Below are 26817 nucleotides of genomic sequence, written 5' to 3'. Positions count from 1 at the left end.
CAAGTGCCTTCTCCTGAAAAACGGACAATACCGGTATACTTTTGGTCCGGTATTGCAATGTCTACATACAGTACATTATAGTAGTACTACTGCCGCATAATGTGCTAATTAATCAACGTTTTAAAATTCAAAAAAGTCACTCATTTCAAGCTAAATTAATTTTATTTCTTGTACATATGTTTCATCTCGGCTGCGTTCGAATTAGTGGACGTTCGGATTACGGCGTTTTCGGATTAAAGAAGTTCTGCTGCACCCTACATAAAAAGAAAAGCAAGAGCAGAGTTTTTCTTCCTTCATATACTCACATCTTCGGCTTCCATAATGTTGCAGCACTGTCCGACTGACCAGAGCGTCTGCCTTCTGTTTGAGCGAAGTATCCACTCGGGAGAGGGGGTGGTGTAGGAGGGGCAGAACCCCCTGCAGGCGTTGGTCGTCACGTCGAACACCACGCATCCAGGAATCTGGATCTTCCGCGTGTGACCTGTTTTGGGAAAATGAACAGGCGAAAATTTGGATCAGCTGTGCAACAGCATAAATGAAAACAAACTAAAAATGAAAGCAGTAGAATGGAATTGCACTATGTATGACAAGTTTTATTTTTAATTAGTATTGCGTCATACACAAAAAAAAATGTCGAAAAAACATTCAGTCTAGAAGGCAACTTGTTAGTAAATATTTCTTTACGCAAAAAGGTTTAATTTAATAATAGTGAAATTAATAGCGATTCCAGTCATGTAAGATTCGTTATTTTATTATTTTGAAACACAAAATGGAAACTTACATAAGAAAAGGGGGAGAGGGGTTTGAAAAATTTTACGTACCCTTACATGGGGCGAGGGGGGTCAAAAATTGCCAAAATCATCATTACGTAATTAAGGAATGACCCCAAACATATCATGTGGCTCCAGTGCCTAATTTCAAGACACTTCATAAAAACAAGGATCAAAGTGATATTTTTCTCTGTTGAATTGACATGAAATGATCCTTGTCCATCATCACTTTGAATCATCATCACATGAAACTGAAGAGAAGACCAAAAAAACGGAAAAGTAAAGCTAGTAGGCGAACTTGTTTCGCGTAATGCATTCTGAGTAAAAATACCACTTTCACTCCAGAAGCTAGCAGGAGTAGAAAGGTTCCACATAAACCCCGCAAATAACCGGAATGCGGTGAAAAGCAGGTTTTTTCTGGGGTCGAAAGTGTTCATGGAAACGGCCCTCATGATGCGGGATGGAGGTAAAGGGAGGTCCGGGGTTCCCCCCCCCCCCGGAAATTTTTTAAATTATAGTCTTAAAAATGCATTTTAGCTTAATATTTTTCAAAAACTTGCAACTCCACTTTGGGTGGCACCCCCAGACGGAAGACAGTCTGAGCGAACCGCCCCCCCCCCTAATGGCGCCACTGGCTGCACAAATCTGTTTCTCACGATTTTTTTATTTCATGTTTTATTAAAAATATTTCTTACGATCACAGCATTATGCATTCAAAAAGCTTTGCTGAGATAATCAAGGAAATATTTATCTTTTGACGTGGTGAATCGATCACGTAATCGTATTATTAAAGGATAGTTCAAAATTCATCGAGCTTGGGTAATTATTGACTAATCTGCTGGAAATTCCAGACAGGATGAGGGGACAAAATGACTCAAAACAACCAAGTAAACCTTCCGGATAGTCTACCAAAAACTGCTTTCAGTACTTATCGGTTAAAAAAAATATTATTCATTTTAAGTTGACTTGATTCTTCATCAACACAATGCTCATTTCTGTCACATCTGGTACATTAAAATCTTCGAAAAATTTCAAAATAAACATCTTTATCTTCATAAACATCTTCAAAATAAACAAAAAAAAATATTATTCTTTTAAGTTGACTTTATTCTTCATTAGCACAATGCTCATTTCTGTCACATCTGGTACATTAGAATCTTCAAACAATTTCAAAATAAACATCTTGTAAAATGTTGAGTTATGCTGATGTGAGTTTAAATAATTCCAGAGATGGAAAAGAAAATTAATAAACATATTTATTGCAACTTAATGCAGAATTCCAAACATAAAAAATTTAAAAAAAAAACTACTTAAAAAGTAAAGATGCGTTGAAAAGTCAACAATAAAGGGATGTAAAAATTCATTTAGCGTGAAAAATTAAAACGTATAAATATCATATCTGGTTCCAAAACAGTCTGATAATAAAAATAATAGTTTAAAAAACTAAAAAAAACACGCTTTCGTAGCAAAATGAACTAAAAAGTGAAAAATAATCATTGGATGATAGTAGTTGACCAATCACTTAATTTTAATGCAATACAAAAAAGCTTGGGGTGCTGTCTATTTATATTTTTGCTTGGACAACAAATGGAAGAAATTTTAGACAACTGATAAGAAGCCCCCCACGCTTTTTTATATTACATTAAAATTAAGTGATTGGTCAACTACTATCATCCAAAGATTATTTTTCACTTTTTAGTTCATTTTGCTACAAAAGCGTGTTTTTTTTTTTAGTTTTTTAAACAATTATTTTATTTTTCTGTTTTTTAGTCTTATAGTTGAAATATTTATCCAGAATTGACGAAATTATTTATAAAACAAGTGCGAGTAATATCTTAAAGTTAAGACAAGGGTACCTCGATGGAAGCTTTTGTGAGTCATCGATGTATGTTTGCGAAAATCATATTTATATTACTTTGAAAATTTGAGATGCATTTGAATAAAAGTTTTTTGTTCAACAATGGTCTGATCAGCAATGAATTTCCAATTGAAGGCTCACCTGAATTTTGGCATGAAAGTAGTTAAAAACAATTATATTTCATGTTCTAATTACCTTGGAACATTGGAACAAATTTTGTCTGATGCAGAAAAATTAAAGGTTTTTGTAGATATTTTTAAATAATTTTTGCGAGCATTTTTTAATGTTTTTTTTTTTTTTTTTTAATTTTTCCTTTTTTTACATTGTTGGATTTGCCAAAATATTGATTAAAATTGGAGGAAACTAACAATTAAAAGAGTTAATTAATTTGATTATAGAATATTGCATTGTCATCCGGTCTGAGATCGCGTGCCAAATTTCAAAAGAATCCGATCGCAGGAAGTGGGCGACATTTGAGCTGCAAGATTCCGTTACAAGATACATACATACATATATACATACATACATACAGGTGAAGCTAATAAAAGCGTGTTAAAATAGCCAAAGCGCTAAATTTAAATTCAAAAAAATAGTACTGATATAATTTCTTGATCGCTGCCTCTTCAAAATAAAGCAACTGTCTTTTAAAAAACGGGCGAACGATTTCTCAGAATTAATTGGAAAAGAGCCATCAGATAGCAGTAATGAAATAAACACCGTGTTTGAACCTGTTCCGCTTTGTGCTCCCTTCGCATTTAAAGCTTCCCGCTCACTCTGTCAATATTGAATCTCGGAAAATGAGTTAGGAAATGAAGTAGCCGGTTTATAGAAGCGAACTTGGCTCCTTTTTAGTGACGTACTTTAGTTTTGGAGAATCAGTAATATCATTCAATTAGGAAATTGAAAATTAATGTTTATTTTTCCCGAAAATGTTACATTACTTATTTATTTTATTACTTAACGTTTTTCGGAGGTTTCACAACGTGCCTTTGCGCAAATGTTCGGGACATCCCTCGTATTTTTTTTTTCGACTGCTGCAGAATTAGAGGCTTACTCAACTCTAATAGAATTCGATTGAATCGAATGCGATCAACTGTACCTACCAATAGCACAGCCAGACATTAGCTTTCCCTCACTCAGAAGGTTGGTAGATAAAATTCGATCGAATGGAACAAAAATCGTGTAGAATGAGCCCTTTAGTTTGATTTGTACCATTAAAGCTTCAGTTGCAGTCAGTTACCTAATCTGAATGCTACGTACCCGTAAAACATCTTGTTAATTCTCTTTCTAACTAAGTCCAGGTCGTCTTCAAGACCAGAGACCGAGCTGCGTGTTACCATAAAATATTTTTAAAGAAAACAGAATTTAATATAGGGATTTACGCATAGAATTCAAGGTGTGGAAACATACCCCCGGAATTATTGCGAAATTGAAGTTTTGTAGTGCAATTTTAGAATGCTTCTTTCAATGGAAAATGAAAGGAATAGGTTCGGGGACCTTTTTGGATAAATCTCTACATTCCCCCCACCCCCCCGCCTCAGTGCATGTATAAATGAGATACGTATTAAGGGGTAAGTTAAAAAACCAAATAACCGTCCTTGAAAAATCTCTGAATCTGGCTTTAGTGAGGAGATTTATTCGCTGTGCCCTGTCCTCAATATAACAGATTTCGCTTTCTGTGACTTCTTTCTGCTTCCAAATTCGAAACAACACCTTCAGAGAGGGGCTTCTCACCTTCTGAGGCAGTGGTAGAAGCTTCAGAGACTATTTTGGAGGATGTGTCCCAAAAAAGCGTCAAGAATGTCTTTGACGACGTGAAAAAAGATACGACAAGTGCATTGCATGCAATGAGGTGATCATTATTTATTGATCAGACCTCATATATATTTATTGTCGACTCAGAGCAATAGTAAGACATCTAATCAGAGAAATAATTGTAAGAAAGCCCACTTTTGGTTTGAGGTGACGATATACTAGTTATTTTAAGTACAAAAATAAAATAAATTGCAGAAAGTAATATTTTGATGCAAAAGTTAAACTCATCTCAAAAAGAGCTTTAAAAAAGATGGATGCTTACCTACTTTGTGGCATCCTGCTTTTTCCCAGGAACTGGACGCAACTAGGACACAGCATCCTAGGACAAATATCAGACACGCCTGCTTGGGCATCGATGGGGACGGGACCTGTCGAGCAAAAAATATACACGAGATATAGTAAACCAAAACTATTAAGAACCAATACATTTATTTCAACTGCAGATCCCACGGCTTTGTGTATGATCCCGGTAAAGTTCAACGTTTTCGTTTGTTTATTTTTTATTTTACAAATTCCGGGTCAGTTGGCCATTAGCTCATTAAACCACGGGCTCTTCAATATTTCTCAACAACATAATTAAAATTAGTTAGTGCGGAGTAATCGTCCAGATGAGCAGCGTCCATGACTTGTCCAGAGTTACATAAAGTACAGGTCGGAGAATCCGTCAGGTGAAAACGGTACGGATAGGCATTGAGACAATCGTGTCTGTTAAAAGTCTGAAAACAGCAACAGCAGCAGCTCGAGGAGAATTCGGGATACAGTGGGATGTCTCGCATAGTTTTTTCCAGGGTTTACTCTCACGTTTACGTTTGTAATATGATGCTCAGATAAGCCTGAAAAACTTATTATTGCAAGAATCCTCTTTCCATCCGTTCGTGGGTAGCAACGATCTAAAAACTCAGCAATGAAGACTTAAATGATTTTCTGTTGAAAAACAGTAGCATTATGATGCTAAATACCGCGAGAAAATATCCACCAACTCTACCAGTTATAACAGGATTTCTGCAAGCTGCTTTTAATGAAACATGTGTCCTGATATTTAAAATACAAGAACTCCCGTGCAGCATAATTAAGACGTGCCTTAAAGCGAAGCATCTTTAATACAAGTATTATACACTTAATATTACCCACCGCTACAACATCTGTAGCAGCTACTTAGATACAACTAAGACGCTATACAACTCGCATATTTCCATGGCTTTTTTCCTCACTGATCTACAGTACGTCCACTACAGGTCTTGCTGGTTGCTAGGCCACATCTTCCATTCGTCACCAATTGCGATGATAAAACAAATATTATACTTAAACTTAGAATACAGAGTTTAGAATATCAAAAAGCAGGACAGCCTCTTTACTTTTAAAAGCTTAAAATTGATGAATGAACGAAAATAATTTTTCATAGTGTGGATTTATTTGTTTTACGAGAGATGAAACTAAATCTTTACAACTCCAGATCGGTCAAGTCCCGAATATTTTGGAGAACTTATTTCATGAAAGATGGTGATGAAATCCAATAATATAGCCCAATATCGCAAAAAAGAAAAAATTTAGGATCCTTTTCCTACTCCCCACCTACACTTTTGACCTCCGATTTTTTGAGGCCTCAGTCTCCTACGTTATCATCAGGCGTGATTTTTTTTTTTTTTTTAATTTGATTTTGATTTCCATCACAATGTTCATTCCATTCCTCCATGTCTACTTTTTGAAGTTCTTTTAATTTTTGAAAATACGTTTCGTATCTTTTATGACTAAGGTCCTTGAATGATTTCTGTTTCTAGTTCTGATTCAGATTTTTATGTATATTTGAGTTTACACCTGTTTATTACCTGCTTCGCCATTAGTTGAGCTAGCATAGTTTCCCTTTTGCTTGGAGAAGAATTGAACTAGCGAGACAATTATTCATAAGCTGGCGGGAAAATGTAACAAAGCAATTAAACTGATTATTAAGTTAGAAAATTCTGAAATTTGGATTTTTAATTCAATTTTTATCTCAAGTAAAATTCAGAGTAATATGTATTACAGGAGAAAAGGAAGTGGAATAATCACTAATGGGGATTCAAAATTATTTTTATCAACACATTTAAATTGCAAGCGATTTCCATATTAAGCATTCTATTGCTGGCTGTAGGTTCTTCTAGTCTCGGCATGACTAATATAACTACGAACAGTTGTAATACTATACAGTCGAATCTCAATAACTCGAAGCTTTCATCTCGAATATTTTTTTATCTGGAAGTTTTTATTGGGGCTCAATCTTTTTAGATTGTTTTGGAAATTTCCCATAACTCGAAATACCAATAACTCGAACGTTTTAACCGCTCCCTTGGGACTTCGAGTTATAGAGATTGAAAGTATTAAAGTAGTTAATTTGCATTGATCAAAAACGAGTTTCTCTTTAAATCAAAACAGTATATCAAAAGTCCAAAATATGAAACATTTTTTTGGAAAAACCTGCTGACTCATCTGAGTATCTAAAAACCCAGATCTGGGTGGAAACGCCTGAGCATGAAGAGCGCTGGTCATAAAGAAGTCCATCTTTCAATACCGATGCGATTTTATTCTCGTTTTTTTTTTCTTTACTAGAAACGGGTTAATACAGAACGAAAAAGAAATATCATCTCCGTGTCCGTCGTAAAAGTTTGAAAGCTGAAACCAGTCCAGAATTCTTTAAAGTACATGAAAAATGAAACAAAAGGCAAACAAATGCCCAAACCATCCAAATGAAGAACCACGAAATCATTTCAAGCTAAATATCCACCTGTCGCGGTTTCCAAACGAAGACAAATCGTCCTTTACCTAAAAAATGGAACGCAGTTTTGACAGCAATCGCATCTATTTTGACTGGAAGGAAGGTTTAAAGGTACCGCCTGATGTCGAATGATTAGATATTTTTTTCCGTTTCTATTGAAATTAAACATGATACAAGAATTAAAAGTTTTCATTTCTTATGCATTACTGTACTCCAAACTCTTCAAAACTTTCCGCCTCAGTATTTCTATTGGGATGATTCATGAATCATGCACATCAATCAAAATATTCACTGAGGTCAAATAGAATAATTTAAGGATTTCTAATCTATATGTTTTTATTCTTTTACTGCCATAATCGAATGGAAATGCTGCTAAAATATGCAAAATAAATAAAATTTACAATTTATCTGTCAAATTTTGGGTACTTCGAATTTGTGAATTACATCTGGCACTATCATACCCAAATTTTGATACAATTATTGAGTAGAATCCGAAGAAACGATAAATTGAATTTGCAATAAAAAGGCGTCAAACCTGAAAATTTGTAGATATTTAAAAATAACGTTTTGCATTTTTATTTCTTGTAAATCTTAAATGATGGGAACTAGTTATCTAAAAATTTTGCATTTAGTTTTTTTACTGTTTAAATTCATCTTTTTTAGTGGTTTTTTTTTCTGAAAAAAAACGTAATTTTATATAAAATCCCCCTTTTTCTATTAAAAAAAAAAAGACAGCTTGAGTTAAGCCCTGAAAAAAATATGAATAAAATAAAACCGCAGACAATTTGTAACTATGATGGCGAAAATTTCGCTCTCCAAATAATATTACAAACAAACGTCGTAATGGTAATCTAAAAAATCAGAGCAACAACAACTTTGGTCAAGTAAGGATAGAAAGCAATTCGTGTTTGCTCAAGAAATGAACAGCTTGAAAGGATTTTTCGGTACCACAAACTTTACCACTTATACTGCTCACCTGATTCCCGGGGGAATAAATGGCCGAGTTTGAATCACAATGTTCATCTTCTTATCTTATGCCAAAATAACACTGAGCCTTCAACTAGGAGTGCCGTGTCGATGACGATGCTTCAATATGCCATACAGTAAAAAATCCAAAAGCACTCAAATAAAGTTTTAATAAACTCAAAAAAACTTCAAAGCTCCTTCATTAGAAAATCTTATTTCTATAAATAAGAAAGATAGTCTTTCCTTACAGAAAGTGGTTCAACTTCATTTTGCGAAGTCTGTATATTTCGGAAGTTCATTCGATTTCTTTTGTTTAGTTACTGTACAATGGGTCATCACGGAGTGCATGCAGTACTGTAAATATTTTCTCTTTATGTTCAGTAATCAATTAGTTAATTTTTGTTACATACATATGTAACATACAATAATTTAACATGCGTATTGCATAACCACTTTAGTTGATTAAATATCATACGACTTTCGTAAGCGGTATTTTCTTGGTTATTTTCGAAAATCCGAACAGATTGAAAACCAAAACTACCTACAGTTTCAATTAATTAGGCTTTTTGACTTTATTTTGAAATTTATTCACACATTGATGTTTTAATCATCGATATATGGATGACTCGGTTGCCAAATCGATTATCTCCACTTTAAAGAAAAATAAAATAATAGTTTAAAAAACTATAAAAAAAAAACACGCTTTCGTAGCAAAATGAACTAAAAAGTGAAAAATAATCTTTGGAGGATAGTAGTTGACCAATCACTTAATTTTAATGTAATACAAAAAAGCGTGGGGTGCTGTCCATTTACATTTTTGCTTGGACAACAAAAGGAAGAAATTCAAGACAACTGATAAGAAGCCTCCCACGCTTTTTTATATTACATTAAAATTAAGTGATTGGTCAACTACTATCCTCCAAAGATTATTTTTCACTTTTTAGTTCATTTTGCTACAAAAGCGTGTTTTTTTTTAGTTTTTTAAAGAATTATTTTATTTTTCTGTTTTTTAGTCTTATAGTTGAAATATTTATCCAGAATTGACGAAATTATTTATAAAACAAGTGCGAGTAATATCTTAAAGTTAAGACAAGGGTACCTCGATGGAAGCTTTTGTGAGTCATCGATGTATGTTTGCGAAAATCATATTTATATTACTTTGAAAATTTGAGATGCATTTGAATAAAAGTTTTTTGTTCAACAATGGTCTGATCAGCAATGAATTTCCAATTGAAGGCTCACCTGAATTTTGGCATGAAAGTAGTTAAAAACAATTATATTTCATGTTCTAATTACCTTGGAACATTGGAACAAATTTTGTCTGATGCAGAAAAATTAAAGGTTTTTGTAGATATTTTTAAATAATTTTTGCGAGCATTTTTTAATGTTTTTTTTTTTTTAATTTTTCCTTTTTCACATTGTTGGATTTATGCCAAAATATTGATTAAAATTGGAGGAAACTGACAATTAAAAGAGTTAATTAATTAATTTGATTATAGAATATTGCATTGTCATCGGGTCTGAGGTCGCGTGCCAAATTTCAAAAGAATCCGATCACAGGAATTGGGCGAAATTTGAGCTGCAAGATTCCGTTGCAGGATACATACATACAGGTGAAGCTAATAAAAACGTGTTTAAAAAATCTTCATTCAGGGGCGTAGCTAAGGGGGGGGTTTTGGGGACAAACCCCCCCCCCCCCCCGAAAAGTTAGTCTCAAAAAAAAGAGAAAAAGAAGAGAGAAGAGAAAGAAAAAAAAAGAAGAAAAGGAAAAAATTCCAAGCGATTATATATATATATATATATATATATATATATATATATATATATATATATATATATATATATATAAAAGAAGTACCCCCCCCCCCCGAAAGTCGGGTCTAGCTACGCCACTGTCTTCATTTCTACTTTAATAGTGCTTAATCAATGTTTAGAACGTAAATTTATATTAAAGTTTTGGTTCAGTACATTTCTGATCCTGCGATGGCAGAAAATGTAACACGAGGAGCCATTCACTCCTATGGATAACACTATCTTTTTCATACTTTTCTCGACTTTTTGTTTTATGGAGTTAATCGATTAAGCAAGTGAAGCATCCAATGGTCGGTGTTTTTCAAGCATCCATGGTTTGCGGTCGATGTTTTTTCCTAGGTGGATGTTTTACATTTAAACAAAAAATTTCATAAAGAATTTTTTTTAGTTATTTCGTTAATGAAGATATTACATTGGAGATAAAACTACATTATTAAACCAGCAATCTTGCAATCCATGATATTAAAAAAAGCTTTCTATATTTAATTGTCTAAAAAGTACACTTCCGTTGGAGAACAGTTTCCAATCCTTTTTTAAAGGAAACCTTAAAGTAGAATGTTGAGCGCTAATATTGTTTTCCCAAATAAGTTGTTGATTTGAATAGTTAAATTATAATTTTACTTGAACAGTTCCCCACAATGTTAATGTACATATTTCAAGTCGCTATCAATATTTAAAACTGTTTTAATAAATTCCGTGTTTTCAATGTTATGTGTAAAATCTTCTTTGTAAATTTGTAGGAAGTAGATCTACTAGGATATTATGCTTTCTTCGAGGTATGCAGTAAACAGTTCCAATCCCTTTTCAAAAAACTTACGATCTCAGTTAATGATTAAATTCAGAGACAAAGTCAGTTTTTATAAAAAAAACTAGCTGCGTCGCCCGGCTTTGCACGGTCCACCTCGAAAATAAAAGTTATGTCAAGTGACGCGAGTTCAACACTCAGGCTTGAACCAAAACAAAAAAAAAATCAGTGAAATTTTGCGGCAGATTGCGGAAAAAACCCCAAAAAGTAAACATTTTAAATCTCCTGTGATTACAGGAAAAGCCTCAAAACAAAAACAAGAATTTTACCTGTGTGTATTCGAGAAAAAAAATGGCAACAGATCTTTCATCTCAATAATTTTCTTCACGCTATACATTTTAATAAAAGCATAGACTAATAATAAGAGTAGACCGAGCTTTCTCATTCTTGCTGATGAAGAAAATTGGTTCATAGATGTATCATGTGACTGGTGGAAGGGCTTGGCGAAGACTATGGCAGCATGGTTGCTAGATGGCAGCATTATCTATAGTTTGGCACTCGACATGTATTTTAAGACAATGTGTTTTCATTAAAAAAAAATCCAGGTGCAGAGATTGAACTGTTTTTCTTTTAGTTATGCATTGTTTTGACATTAGTAATTAGTTTTTGATCAGTTTTGCGAGTTCATTCGGAACTGCTACGTCAGCGTTGGTGTGAACGTAATAGTGTAAACGTTCTGCGTTAACGCAAAAATGTACTAATCGGTATCTTAAATTGAAATTGTAGGTAAAAATTTTACCGTTTGCCGATTCTTCTTGGTCGCTTGCATCTTTTATTGCTTAGAGAGTTATTGAAATTGACTAAAGAAAATGCACAATACTATCTAAACGAAAAACTCACTATATTAACAAAATATTTACAACTTAGAATAACAAATTTACAAATCGGACTCCATAAAAGATCATTCTTCCGTGTTCCATCAATTCTATTTATTTTATTTCTCGCTGGCGTTGATCGTCTGCTACAATCAACGCCCGCTGTTGCTAGGATATCCACCAGTCACATGGTTTGGTTTATGAGCAGCAAAAGGGTTGCCATAGCTCGGTCTATTCTTATTATTAGTCTATGAATAAAAGCGTTGTTTGCGAAAAGTTGAGATGAAGCACTGAATAATAATTTGAATGGAGGAAAGCCTTCGAAAAATAGTGATTTGATTTTGAAATCTAAGAGTCGTAATTAAAAGTTTTTAATTGATATCTCCGCTAATTATTATCGGAGAATTATGTTAAATAGCCAAACATGAAGACGGGAGGATTACGAATCCATCGATACCTGGTTCGATGGTCAGTTCACTGTCGTTCGGGAGCAGAAGCTTGGACATAGATAGATAGATACTCAGATTTTATATGTATAAGATATTTTAACTTTAATCACTGAAACTTTTATTTTTCATCAAAAATCATTCCGTCACACTTGGAATTGCCCTTGTACCAATGTAACTTTAAGACAAGGACGGGAAAAAAATATTTTTTCGTGTGGTGATAATGAAAAGCAAAAGTTGGAAAATTCAACCTCTCTATTATAAAAAAAAGCAGTTTTCAAAACTTTTGCGTATTATTCACTTTGTGATTAATAGTAACGAAGTTGATGCATTGGTATTGCTTAAAATACACTCAGGAGCATTGAAAATAGCGGCCCAAGAAGGAAGCGTTGGATTGAAGTGAAATTTAATGTACAGAATAATACAAATGAGAGATACACTTGATCCCAAAATCTAGACAATCAAACAAATACAGGCTAAGAAATAAGATAAACACCGTGCTACTCCAATGGCGCATTGGACCACCTTTTGCTGCAATACTGTTGTTTATTGCACTTAACATAAGCCTTGACTAAATTTAGTTTCATTGTTTTGTGCCACAGCAGCAACAATACTTGAATATATTGGTAGAATAGTTTATTACAAAATTATGAATGTATATTGTAGTCTTCTCTATTAAATGTTACTTTATGTTATTAGTCGTCCTCTTTCATGCATCAAGTTTACAAATACATGCCGCAGTACGGTCCGACATTGAGCTAATTAAACTTCTGATGTTGCCCTGAGGCAGATAGACTCCCAAATTTTGAACAGCCACCTGTAAATCTTGCACAGAGTAGCACGACGACATCTGGCGTTTCAGCTGATTCCATACATGCTCAATAGGGGACAGTCGAGGGAGCTGGCTGGCCATAAAAGAGTCTCAAAAGGACGTAAGAAGTCTTGAGCAACTCTAGCTGTATGCGGGCGAGCATTATCTTGTTGAAAAATTGCTCCTGGGAGGCCATTTAAGAAGGGTCCTATTGTGGTTGCAGAATGTCATCAATATAACGCTGGCCCGTTAAGGTTCCACGTACCACAAATAGAGTGGACCATTTATCATAGGTTATAGCCTCCCAGACCACTGTGCCCGCTGTACGGGCAGTGTGTCGTGCGATAGAATTGGTGGAGTGATACCTTTCTCCAGGGCACCTCCACATCCGTGAGGGAATACTATCTGACCCCAAAACGAATCGGGATTCATCACTGAGCACTACCTTTTGCCAATCAGAAGGGCGCTTCGACTGCAGATTTACTTTCGCAAGACGTTTAGGAATGTTTCGGGGAACAACTGTTACCCCTACGCCTGCTGGTATGGTGAAACAAGTTATTGTGGGATCCACGAGCGCTTGCCGTACGATCCTTCCATCGTCTCTCCGCGTGGTCTTCCCGGTCGCTCCAGACCCGTTTTTTTGCACGTGGGTACCATCCCGTGTCCACTACCTCCAACAGTTTCCAACGGAACACTCAGAAAGGTTCACCTAGGCAGCAAAATGGCTCGTCGACGAGCCTGCAATTTTCATGCCGATTATCAAACCTCCCTCAAACTCGCTTTACTGTGAGAAACGATTTCTAGCTCGTCTACCTGGCATCCTTCACTCATCAAAGATATCCGACAATCCGGATGTAATCGTAACACTTAAAAATCTTAAATTATGCACTGGTTTATATAGCGCCTTTTTCCCGATTTCACCGATACTGTAGGGTAAACGGTCATGCGCATTGACACCAAACTTGGATCATTTGCATATCAGATGTCACTCTTCTTATATGCAAAATTTCGCGATTGTCCCTTTCTTCTTTTTTGGAGCGCTATTTTCAATGTTCCTGAGTGCAGTTTCTGAAAAATTATTACGTCGTAGTACAGGGTGTCCTGAAAAAGACTGACTGTTTTTAAAAATTTATAACAGGAAACCGGTAAACGATGAAAAAATAATTCTTACAGAAAATTCATGTGGTGGGTCGTAAACTTTTCCCCTAGATGGCGCTGCAGGTAGTAAGCCCGTAAATCAGAAAAAAATAGAAAGTTACATCATAATTTTTCGAAAATAATGAACAAAAGAACAAAACAATATTTTCAAACAATCGTCGGCTGTAATCCCATATCGCAATCGGAGGAAAAATCGGTGAATTTCAATTCTTCTATTTTGACTTACGCAGCGCCATCTATTGAAAAATTTTTGAACCAAAATTTGTAACTCTGAGGGAAAAAATTTAGGGCCTCCCACATGAATTTTCTGCAAGAATTTGTTTTTTATCATTAACCGTTCTCCTGTTATAAATTTTTGAAAACAGTCAGTCTTTTTCAGGACACCCTGTAGATCTTAATGATGCCCGTTACGGCAAAACGTCTTTGAAAAACATAACTTGCACAAGACATACGTCTTAACACAAACTTGAGAATTATGTTTCTAGGTAAGTCATTTATAGAAACTCGAATCATTATCTTTTCTTTTGTTTATTTTCGCTGTAGTGTTGCTCATTTGCTGAAACATTATTATTTCTTGTTGAAACGTCATTTAAGATACATTCATTACTTTTTGTAATATCTCTGTAACAAAAATAGGCATCCAGTAGCAAAAATATTCTTGTTTTGTTCGAAAAATCTGCCCTTTTTTCTTCCTTTTGTTAAATTGTGACTAATTCTTAAGGTAGTTTGATAATTAAGCCTTCATTGTTTCATAGATTTTCTAATGAGAGTTCTCAAGCTGACATTCCTATCCTTTGGAATATCTTACCTTAGTCTGCTCTTTAATTTTCGATTAGTTTACTATAAACATTTCAATCCCTAATGGATTAATTAAAAAAGATTGCCCAACAAAAAGAGACCGCTTACAAGTTCTGAGATGGTAGCGGCAAAAAAGAGAAAAGCTGAAAATGTACGCAAATAAATAAAATACCAAAAGTGTTTAAAAATTATTATTCGCAAAATCTAAATGTATTAACGTAGTACGTATTCAACTATAAAACAAAAAATGCTTTAATTTTTTCCTTCTTGGCAGGAATGTTAAAATACAATATATTTAATTCCAAATTGCTAATATTGAAAATATATTACAAGCAAGAACATCAATTAAGGTGGATGCACGTCAAAAGAACATGTAGGCCAACCTCACATTTTTCTCCTAGATTGTGATTTTATAGTCAACTGAAAACCTAACTGGTGATAAAGCGTTATCAGCAAGCAGTTTACTATCAACAGGGAAAAGTGTAGCAACAGTTATTACAAAAGAATCTCCTTGAGATTGCTTGGTCTTTAAATTTTGTTTCTGCATGGTTAACTGTAGTTTCCCTCTATTTTCTAATAAAAAGTAATGTTAAAGAAATCGAAAAATGCTGTTTGTGGCTGGCCAGCGTTCAAGAGACCTCATAAAACCTACAGTCTTAAAATTTTGTACAAAATTACGTCGAGCTCCGGGGATTTTGGACCTGTTTTATTTATTTATTTTTTTTTGAATTGAATTTTTAGAATTATTTTTTTAAGCTAAAATTCACATCAATTGAATCTAAAGAGCTGAAAAATTTAGCACATGCCTTCATATTTGATGTCGTTCGGAAGATTTTTTTTTTTTTTTCAATATTTCTCAATTAATTAGAACAGCAGATATAAGACTTATTTTTTTAGCAAAATGTCCTAGGCTCAACTCAATTTAATCCCGGAGCTAAAGAGCAAACTATCATATTACCACGAATTTAAAAACGACTGCTCACGCGTACAAAACTGCCGTTTTACCATGCTCAGGAGCCACCTTAGTATCTTTAGCTGCGCAAGTTGGTTCAAGTTAGTTCAGAACCCGAGAAAAGGATGCTTTTTAATGCGGTTTTTTTTTTCTTTATCACCTCGATTATGCATATTTCTATCAAGTTTTATTTGTCTTCGGGTGGGAGAGAGATTGTGGTCTTATTATGATTATGAGCTATTTACTTCAATTCCATTTTCTACGGGAGGGAGAGGGAAAGTTTCATTTTGTTCAAAACAGAACTCGTAACGCGCTGTTTTATCCTATTCTTTTTAACAGACATTTTAAAGCGTTGCGAATCAAATTAGATTGCAAAGCAATCTTCTAGAGTTAGTGAGCGCCAGCGAGCCGGGGCTGGAGCCCCCTTTTATTAGGATAAAAAAGTTGTTCACTGTTCTAGAGAGCTAAATTTAGCGGATTCAAAAAGAAAAATATCGCTGTGTGCCGTCATTTTATCCTGAAGGCCTCATTTGGACTTATTAGAACTCTGCTGTCCTTATTACGACTCCAAAGGATCGGATGGAGGATATGATCCTGTGCTTCACATGCTGCATATAACACGAACTGTGTGCAGACAACAGAACCAAAAAACAAAAATAACTACTTTTCAGTGTTCCGAACGAGACGATTGTTCTTTCTCCTTTCTATTGAAGTAAATATAAAACTTTTGACATTGTTTTTGAGTTCATAAAGTGTGGTTTATTATTTTTTATACTGATAATACAGAAGTTTTTAATTATTTTTAGTTTGATAGTGGGGGAATGTGGGGCAAAGTGAAATGGTGAAATATTCACTCCGCTTTTAGCACCACCTATTTTATTTTGTCTTTTAACTATGAAGTGACGCATGTAGTAATTCCAGTCAAGATAAAGTTACCTCTGAAAATAAAAGAATGTGATAATAAAAGCAATTTTCAAAAATTGATACTCATATTCTAATACTTTATTGTAAGTCAAAAATTATTTTTGTTATTATTAAATGAGAAAGTTATTGTTATTAATGTTTTAAATACTAATTGAGATCTACTAGTATTCGGTGCAGCATTTATTTGTTTAATATTTGGCTTATTTTGTGCTTAATATAATTTGTGCAGTTATTCAAGTGCATGAGAGGCAATGGATGGAGAAAAGTGAAATAGCTCATTTTGTTTATTTTTACAATCCTTTATCAAATCACTTGCGTGTTTATTTATTACTTATTTCGTTTACATTCTTTCATTTAATATTGCCCTTATTTATTCATTCATTCACTATTTCATTCACTTGTTTATTTTTTCTCGTATATTAATTAATTTATTTTTATTGGTTTATTTTTTCATTTCCTTTTTGTTTATTCATTCATTCCTTTTTTTATTCATTCATTTGATAAAAAATATCTTTAATAATAAAATTAAAAATATTTCGTTCAAAAAAAAAAAATCATTTTTCACTTTGCCTCATAGAAAAAATAAGTGAAAATTTTCCACTTTTTTTTGGAAGTACAAAGTTGCTGCTAAAAATAAAAAATGTTTCAGTGCAAGTTTTATTATAAAATATATTGTTCCTTCTATATGAACCGTGAATTTAAAAACAATATTCCAAGTTGTTCATATTGAAAAAAGTAAGTGGTCTTAATCATTTCACTTTACTCTACATCCCCCTACTTTTTGACGTTTTTTAAGAGTTAATCTTAAAGGCCAAATCGACTTTCATTGCTAAAACGTTTGATGAACGTAACTGAAACTTAAATTTTGACATAGAATTGTATTTTTCTTATTTTTTATGAGTCATGTGATAAATAAACGAATTTGCAAAATTGAATCATAAATTGTGAGATATTAGGCCATGAACCTACCTTAGGTTGGTCTTATGCGGTGCACTTAACTTACTTTTTGTTATAATTTTTAGTTGCAGTTTTCTGAAACATTACTTAGATACTTTAAGTACAAGAATTTGTTTTCTTCCTTTTAGAGCTCAGAGTACAAAATTTCGCATCTAATTTTATCGTTGCAATTTTTTTTTTTTTTTTTTTTTTTTTTGAATGTAACATTGTATGTTAAAACTGATGAAAAAGATCAACATAATATACTGCTTTTTTTTGAGCAATCATGATTGCTTATTGTTCTCATTTGACTGATTTGACTGTCCTTGACGTTACGCTGATTTTATTTTCCTCCCGCCTCCCTCTGCAGCACCACCGTCGACCGGCCTCACGATGCTGCTCCTCTAGCGAAAACAGTCTGCAGGTTGCGTCCATATCCTGCACACACACGCATACATACACACACCAACACACACACACATACATACACACACCAACACACACACATACATACACACACCAACACACACACACATACATACACACCTATATACACACACCACGCACACACACATACACACACGCATACATACACACACTCCTACATACACACCTACACACACAAATACACACATACACACTCGTGCCTGCACACAGACACAAACACACACGCCTACATACACACACACAGTCGTGATTGCGAAAAACGTAATTTGAATTCCAGATGTCCAAATTCAAATTATTTTTTTTTTTTTCCTGGACCGAGATACAGGACGCCAAAGATGACGGTCAGAGCATCATTTCTCACTTGCAGTTTTCTACAAAACCTTTAAAGTTCTTCATCTTGGGAGCGGTTTAACATAATTTGTAGCGGTTTACTTAATTTAAAAGGTTGTGTTTTTTGCTTAAAAAGGTATGCAACATTTTGAAATGTGTGCCTAAGATTTTGTTCCTTAGTGTTTTAAAAAAAAAATGTTAAGTCTTTTTCTTTTCTTTTCTTTTTTTTTTTCATTTTTTTCCAAAAATGCCAATTTCAAAATATTTTTTTTCACTCTGATTAATTCCACTAAACTCGAGCAGACAATGAGAAATAGTCAAATTTAGAAATTATGAATTTCAGCAACTAAAAAATGCTCATAACTTTTTTTTTTCTGATAATTTAGGTGATTGGAGCTTCGACGCTTTGTGACAACTTCGTTTGGGGTATTCATTTGCGGGCTTTCTAATCACACTGAACTCGAGAAGATAGGATAATTCTTAAGGTCGCCGTTAAGCCGTTTTAAACGTGAAGTTAAAAAAAGTTTAAAAACCTGAAAGTAAGTTTTTGTCAATGTCTCCTTTATTAGCATCTGTTGTTAAAACTTTTTATTGATACCATTAAATTTCAACATAGCTACTGAACAAAAAAAAATTGAAGAAAATCGGTTAACCATCAGAAAAGAAACATGTTCCAAAAGTTTTTCTTTCACGTATTAATGTATAAAGATCATAAGGTTGGGACAATAATGAACAAATAACTACAAATCGTATGAGATAATTCTTGAAAACTTCTACTATAACTGACTTAATGTCCTTAAAAGACCGATTATATCTTTACTTTGATAAAAATTGTTCAAGAAAACTTTTCTTTTCAACAATCACTTATTAATATTTTTTAATGTTGTATGAACAACATCGTAATTCATTACATTTTCACACAAAAAAATCCATCCACTATAATATTAAAATCTGTTCGCGTCCGTCTGTCTGTCTGTCTGTCTGTCTGTCTGAAGATCGATCTTCTCGAGAACCGCTGCGAATCGAGAGTCAAACAATATACCGGTCAATTCGAAATTTTCCAAAGAAAACAATGGAACCGATCTCGTAATTGTGCGACTTTAATTAGCGGAGATATTAATTAAAACGTTAATTAACATAACGCTATTGAGGAATTTTTATTTCTTTCCTGTTGCCATTTTGCATATGGGTGAGCAAGTAAAATTCTAATAATTGTTTTAAAAGAGATTTTTTTGGCTGCTGTCCAAATCTTAAAACAACGTTTCCATCTAGAATTTCATTTTAAATTAGTTTAAAAATTCGGCTATCCGGACATAGCCTTTATTTTATTGTCTGTCTTTCTTTTATTTTTTCATTCAACGTTCTTAACTCTTTTTAGCATATAAAAGGTGTTTCTTTAGCTATGTTTATTGATTGTAGTGTAAGTTTATCATTCACCGGCTTCATATTTTGGTACATTTAGGATGTGCAACTAATTATGTTTATTTTGTTGGACTTTTTCCCGTCACATGGGTGCGGTTTCGAATTGTAACAACTCCCTTTTTCTTTCCTGTTTCTATTTTTGAAATACAGTTTGTATCGTTAAAAGAAGATGTCAAATTAAGATCGTTTGGATTTCTTTAAGTGAAATAGATTTGAACAAAAAATATTGTTTTTAAGGATTTTAACTAAAGCTAACTTGAAATCTGATGACTTGGTATTAAATTAATGCTTATTGGTATTTATTTAGTCTTGATGCTTTAGTTTCACGTAATCAATCAAAAAGTGTGTGTCATTTTATGTAAAGAGCTGATTGTAATTGTACATAAATATTTCAAATACAGTATATCAGATGTAATTCATTTTAAAGTGAGCACAGATTATAGTCGATAATGCATATATTTTCATCTTTTGTGTTAATTAAAAATACTTATAATTTGTATCATTGATAACTATGATTAACGTTAGAGATTTTTGCCAAAAATATGCTCTACTGGTGTTTTGCAAACCTTGCATTACGCGTATTTATTTACTCCTTAGCGCTTTAGAAACTGATGTCAGAGTAATACAAAAACATCAATTGGACATCTCTTTCATTTTTAAAGTAGCCCGTGCAACGCCGGGCACGCAGCTAGTAAATAAATAAATGTTGTAGGAAATCTACTATTAAAAATTAAGTGGGAAAAGTGATAATATTAAAGAAAGGTATTTTTATGTAATGTTGAACACTTTCTCATTGATTGTTGCAGCAGTTTTCATCTCATTCACATCTTTAGGATTTAGTGCTTTTGTACATTGCTGATTACCGTTCCTCTTAACAGATTCCAGCTAAAATGCGTTCTCCTTACATGATTTTAATTTTTATACCAGTTTCTTTTCAATTTCTTTCCTGTTTCTTTTCTAGTTCTGTTCAAAGTAAGATACATTTGTTCTTGCATGACCTTTGAAAAGCTTAAAAATAATTTCAAGCCCTTCGAAATATATTTATTTTGAAAGAGACTGAAAAAATAATAAGTAAAAAAAAAAACCTATTGCTAATTGTTTCGAATGTAGCACTTTTCCAAAAATAAATAACTAATAATAAACTAGAAGAAGAAAAAAATGTCAAGATAATTTTTTAACTTGAAATAAAATTAATATTAATTCATTTTAGGGTAGCATAAGTTAAAATACCTCCCAACTTTCAAAATAATTCAAACACAGGGTGCAAAAGAATTTAAATCTTAAACACGGTACACAATCTTCGGCAAAGCACATGTTTGACGTTAATATGTTTCCAAAAAAAATACGTTTTTACTTATATGTCGAACACTTATGAAAATATAAACTAAAATACGGGAGATAATTTTTGAAAGTTTTGAAAAATTATTCCAATCTTCAAAGTGAATCAAAATTTCGAAGAAAATTAAATTCCAAAGTCAAAAAACAAATTTAAAGTTTATAAAATATTGGTTTACTGTAAAAGCTTTTATTTTTTAGCGAGGTTTTAATTTTCGGAAGCTCATCATAATCGCGAAAATTTAAGACACGCTAAATATTTTTTCATGGCATATTTTTCAACTTGTGGTTCTGTTCATACAAAACTCGTGAAATTTTCAGCTCGCAATGCATCAGCAGTCCGTATTTCTTTAAGTAAATAGATTGTTGTCATGAATTTGTGCAAATTGCTGAACTTTTTGGTTTCTTTTCGAAAATTGAAGTTCTTTCCTTGTTTAATCTGAAGTGTTTTGTCTTTAAAATAAGTTATTTCAACTTTTGGATCTAAACTTTCGGCACATCAAAACTGGGAAAAAAGTGAAATTTTCTGTGAAGAATCTGGAAAAGCGGATCTTGAAACTAAATAAAAGAAAGCGGAAACCCTCGAAAGGGCGGAAAATCGGTGTTCCTTAAATGCTGTACTATCTCATCTCTATGTCTGACATAAACTGAAGAAGAGCTCCTCAAATACTGTATAGTTATCCAACATTAAGAAGTAGTAACAATATTAACCATTTAAAATTACTTATAACGTGATTCAAAGTTATTTTGCCATTTAAGGTCACTTGGAAAAAATGATGTAGAATAAATCTTCACCAATAATAAAGCTGAAAGTCTCTCTGTCTGGATATTTGTCTGTTAGGATCTCTGTGACGCGCACAGCGCCTAAACCATTCGGCCGATTTTCATGAAATTTAGTACAAAATTAGTTTGTAGCATGGGGGTGTGCACCTCGAAGCGATTTTTCGAAAATTCGATTTTGTTCTTTTTCTGTTCCAATTTTAAAAACATTTTACCGAGAGAATTATCATAACATGGAAGATTAAATTATCATAACACAGACGAGTAAATTTGCATAACGTGGACCCATAACATGGGCGGGCAAATTAACATAGCAAATTGGCAAGACATTCATCATCCATTGTTTGTAAATATACAGGCGAACCAGATGACCTTTTAATTTTCTACTACGGGCAAAGCCGTGCGGGTACCACTAGTTATTTTAATAAAATGCAGCAGAAAGTCGAAAATCCGAACGCACATTTCAAAGCTCTCTCAGCCGAAAATCGATGATTTTTAAAACGAGTTTAAGTCAGTTTTTCCTCTCAGAAACTAATTTGTGTGAAGTCGGTGTATTTTCCATAAATTCACTCAATTTTCTTTGTTTAATTACTGTCGTAATTAGGGTTTCCAGATTTCCGGAATGCTCAACCGGGACTCCAGAATGCCCCTCTCCCCCCCCCCCCCTCAAAAGGCTGGCTTTTAAAGTATTTTACTGGGCAGTTCATTCTCAATGCTATGAGTAAATGGTTGCTAATTATGAACCTAAAAACAGGGGTAATAAGAAATGACACCAGCAGATAAATTTCAAAATTTTACTTCTTGCATGTTAATATTTACACGCAATTTTAGTAAGAAGAAACACTTTGAATCCTTACTAATAATAAAGCTGAAAGTCTCTGTGTCTGGATATCTCTTTGTCCGGATCTCTCTCTGTCTGTCAGGATCTCTGTGACGCGCATAGCGCCTAGACCGTTGGGGCGATTTTCATGAAATTTAGCACCGAATTAGTTTGTAGCATGGGGGTGTGCGCCTCGAAGCGATTTTTCAAAAATTCGATTTTGTTCTTTTTCTATTCAAATTTTAAAAACATTTTTCAGAGCAAAAATACCATAAAATGGACGAGCAAGTTACAAAGTCATCATAATGTAGAATCGTAACACGGGCAAGCCAATTGGCGAGAAATTCATCATACATTACTTGTAAATATACAGGCAAACCAAAAGACCTTTTCATTTTCTACTACGAGCAAAGCCGTGCGGGTGCCACTAGTGAGTAATAAAGAACTAAAGAATATTTACATTTTTTTACTTTTCATTCGCAAGGACTTTTTTAGAAAGTCTTTTTTAATTTTCATCTTGTTGCAAAAATCCTCACAAGCTACTCCGATATTAATTTTTCAAGTCAATGTTACAAATGACAGAGTAATTATCTTAGATAATCCTTCCCCGTTCATTATTTTTAGACTTTTTTGGTCACTTGTAATTAAATTTATCTTTTACCGGGACTTGAAATAAACCGGCCGGGACAACGGGATTTTGTCTGAAAACCGGGACGTCTGGGAAGCCTTGTTATAATAGCTCCTTACAGAGTATATGCAGTGCTGTAAATATTTTTCATTTTTATTTTGTGTTCACTAATAACGAAAGTAGTTTTTGTTCAGAAATGTAATTACATATTGGAGAGTTATGTAGGAAAATGTGAGGCAAAATAAAATAGTATATACGCTTTTCAAAGTGAACAAATTGGAAATGTTTTCCGAAAAGTACGGCTCATAAAGAAAGAACAATATATTTTATAATAAATCTTGCATTGAAGAATTATTTCATATTTTTGGCAGTAAATTTTCCCCTTCAAAGAAAGGTGGAAATTTTTCACTTCTTTTTTTCATGGGGCAAAGTGAAAAATAAGATATGTTTCTAATTAACTATTTTCTTTTCGATTATTGCAGATATTTTTGAATAAATGAATAAGAGGAGATGAAAAAATTAAATAAGTGACTAAAAGTGTGAGTGAACAAGAAAATACATAAATGAATGAATAAATAATGGAATTATTAAATGAAGAAATGTAAATGACAATATATATATATATATATATATATATATAATATTCCCCTATTATATATATATAACCCTGTTCGAATCCAGTTTATGTGGGAGCTGGATCAAATTTGGCAGGGAAGTACTTGGGCACTAGAGAAGGAACGTAGTGGGATTTTCAAATGCGAAAAAAGAAGCGAACCGTTTGAATTTTAATTTTAAAACCCAAAAATGGCACTAAATGGCTCTTTCTACCCGAAATAATCATCCGATTTTCTTGCTTTAGGTCCCATTCGAAATCTTTCTTATAGAATATAATAAACTAATGAATTTTAACAAACGATAATGAATAAAACCAATGTTTGCACTAAGAAAATCACAGCTGAAATGAAAAACATAAATTAGTTTTTAAAAATCAGTTTGAATTTTGGGATTTTGAAATCAAATTATGTTTTTAGCAACCACGAATTGCGATGGGACCCTACTCGTTGGGTTTCTCGTTTCTACTAATCGCTTTTATCGCAACCAAAATTTGAATTCAAGACGTCAAAATTCAAATGAATGTAGGGGCTGGATGCTGGATGTTGCGTGTTGGATGCTGCATTCGCGTGGAAAGGATTGCGAAAAGATGAAATGGTCGTTGATGTATAATTTGATTCCTGGGCACATATATGCATACTATGCCTATATGCCTGCATTATAGGCATGGGAAATAAAAATTAAAGGACGGACGTCATTCAACGGGCAAGTGAAAAGAATAAGCAATTTGTGATTGCTCAACAATCAATACTGCAGACGATTAATATTAACTGGTTATCCTCCGAAGTCTTTAAAATATAAAATAATGCATATTATAATATTTAAAACGAATAAAAAATATTAAAAGGTAAACTGAAATTAATGTAACATTACAACTTTTTGAAACACAGAATGAATACCTGGCTGCAATTCCTGTTTGGCATTTTAATTTGCAAGAGTCAAATTTAAGTCTTTTTTTTTCCTCCATTAAATAATTCTCGTATTTTTTGCGGACTATTTATGTGTGCATGAGAAGGCACTCACCTGAGATCTTTCGGATCGTCTGGCAACGAGGAGTGGACGAGCGCTCCGTTCGTGCGGGAATGGCAATCGGAGCAACAGGCCGATCTCCGTAACAGGTGGTTGTGTTGTTCGCGAGAGGGGCGCCAGAGGGCAGCACGGCGGAAGGGATGCGGAGCTCACCTGTGGGAAAGGGATCTACAGCTCTCCTCTTGGGCTTCTTTTCCGCGCTTGCATCATCTAAAGTGGGGTCCCAGTGCCATTACGAATACGGGTTTGGGCGGGGGGATTTTGAATGAAAAGAATGCTTTTTCGTCATCGGAGAAAGACCCTCGTACTCTCCCCACAGCTAGAATTTTCTCCAATGGGGGTTATGGTTATAGCCAGTTAGCCATTTCATAGCAAGTCATTTTGTCCGATGGAACATAATACATCGTGTCAAAAATTATGGAGAAGGGATCATTACATTTATCTTTAAAAAATACTTTTATCTCCTATATGAAAACTTTGTCATTAGGGTAGGTTATGGGTAAATACGACCACTTCTGACTTCTATTATTTTGAAATTTTCATATCTCCTTCAAAGAGTGAAGTAAAATAATTCAATGAGTTAGGGTGAGATTTTCACTTTAAGAATATAGAACAAAAATTAACCTTCTAGGTTATGTGTTTAGGCTCTTAAAGGGATGGTAATAGTTGCCCTGCCAAAAATCATACCAAAAAAGGAAAAAATGGGGTAGTTCTGACCACATATTAGGAGTTATGGAAACTTGTTTTCGTTGTAACTTCTTTCTGAACGTGTTTTTAAAGATGACACTTAATATTTTGGTTGTTTTCCTATAACCCGCTTTTAAACTGCTGTGGTTATTTTCTTTCCAGTTATGGCTACAACATGAGATCCAGGTTTTAAATTTAAAAGGTTCGCTTATGTCAGAAAATCCACTTTTTTTGGATCTCCTCTTTCTAGATTACTTCAAGATGCATCATAAATTTAGGTTTTACTGGAATTCACGTACCCCTCTCCCCTAAACAGTTTTATGACTTTTCAATTTTATACCAAACAACTACAAAATTGCCCGTCAAGTTATGACCGGGCGAAAACTGCTTCTACATTTGAACGAAGCAATTGCCTGTTTGGAGATATTTTGACAGTTGAAATGTTAACACTAACGCCAGTGGATTAACCCTAAACTCTATTAGATAGAGTTTATTGTTGACCACATTTTCGTTTCTTCATTCTCCTAAAATTAGTCTACCAGTAAAACGATTAAGTTATCGAATCTATTTCAACCTTGTCCAAACAAAGCATTTCCCTACATGCCAAATATATTACTCAGTTATAAATAAATTAATGAATTATTTGCGCTTGAACGATGACATAATGCCTTCACGCGTGTTATGGTACGAATTTCATTGTTGATGACGTCAGAGCCCTACTCGATCAGTGTAAGCAGAATGTGGAGTCGGAAGGAAAATGGCCGACTCCGACCCGACTCCTGGATTTTGAAGCGTCCGACTCCGACTCCGGATTTTTTTTTTAATTTTTTTAAACTATTTTTTCAACTCTCTCTCTCCCTTCAGGGGAAGGGGGAAAACCACTAAACAGAGATTGAAATATTAATTCCTTTTTGAGAAAATTTCGCATTTTGTTTTTTATTGTAAACCCAAAACGCATACAACGTTGGAAATTCAATTTAAAAATCAAATTTTCCAATAGTTACGAGTTAAAAAGTGAGATGACTTAAAAATACCTTTTAAAAAATTTGAAAAGGATTCTTTTTAATGTTTAACAAATAGATATTGATTAAGTCGTGTGCTTTCAATTTTTA

General features: G+C 33.6%; 1 protein-coding gene across 1 annotated transcript in view; it reads right to left on the bottom strand.

Annotated features, from left to right (window-relative positions):
* Positions 1 to 25064, bottom strand: part of LOC129217533 (thyrostimulin alpha-2 subunit-like) — a 60428-nt gene extending 35364 nt beyond the window's left edge. The window contains exons 1-3 of the mRNA XM_054851850.1: positions 25013 to 25064; positions 4706 to 4811; positions 306 to 481 (exon numbers count right to left, since the gene is read on the bottom strand). Of these exons, the coding sequence (XP_054707825.1) occupies positions 306 to 481; positions 4706 to 4796 (267 nt within the window). The 5' untranslated portion in view covers positions 4797 to 4811; positions 25013 to 25064. The remainder of the gene's footprint in view (positions 1 to 305; positions 482 to 4705; positions 4812 to 25012) is intronic.
* Between the last annotated feature and the right edge of the window lie 1753 nt (positions 25065 to 26817).

Source organism: Uloborus diversus, chromosome 2 (genome assembly GCF_026930045.1).
Source record: "Uloborus diversus isolate 005 chromosome 2, Udiv.v.3.1, whole genome shotgun sequence".
Classification (NCBI taxonomy): Eukaryota; Metazoa; Arthropoda; class Arachnida; order Araneae; family Uloboridae; genus Uloborus; species Uloborus diversus.
The sequence above is the reverse complement of the archived record's forward strand: the minus strand, read 5'-3'. Positions and strand labels throughout refer to the sequence as shown.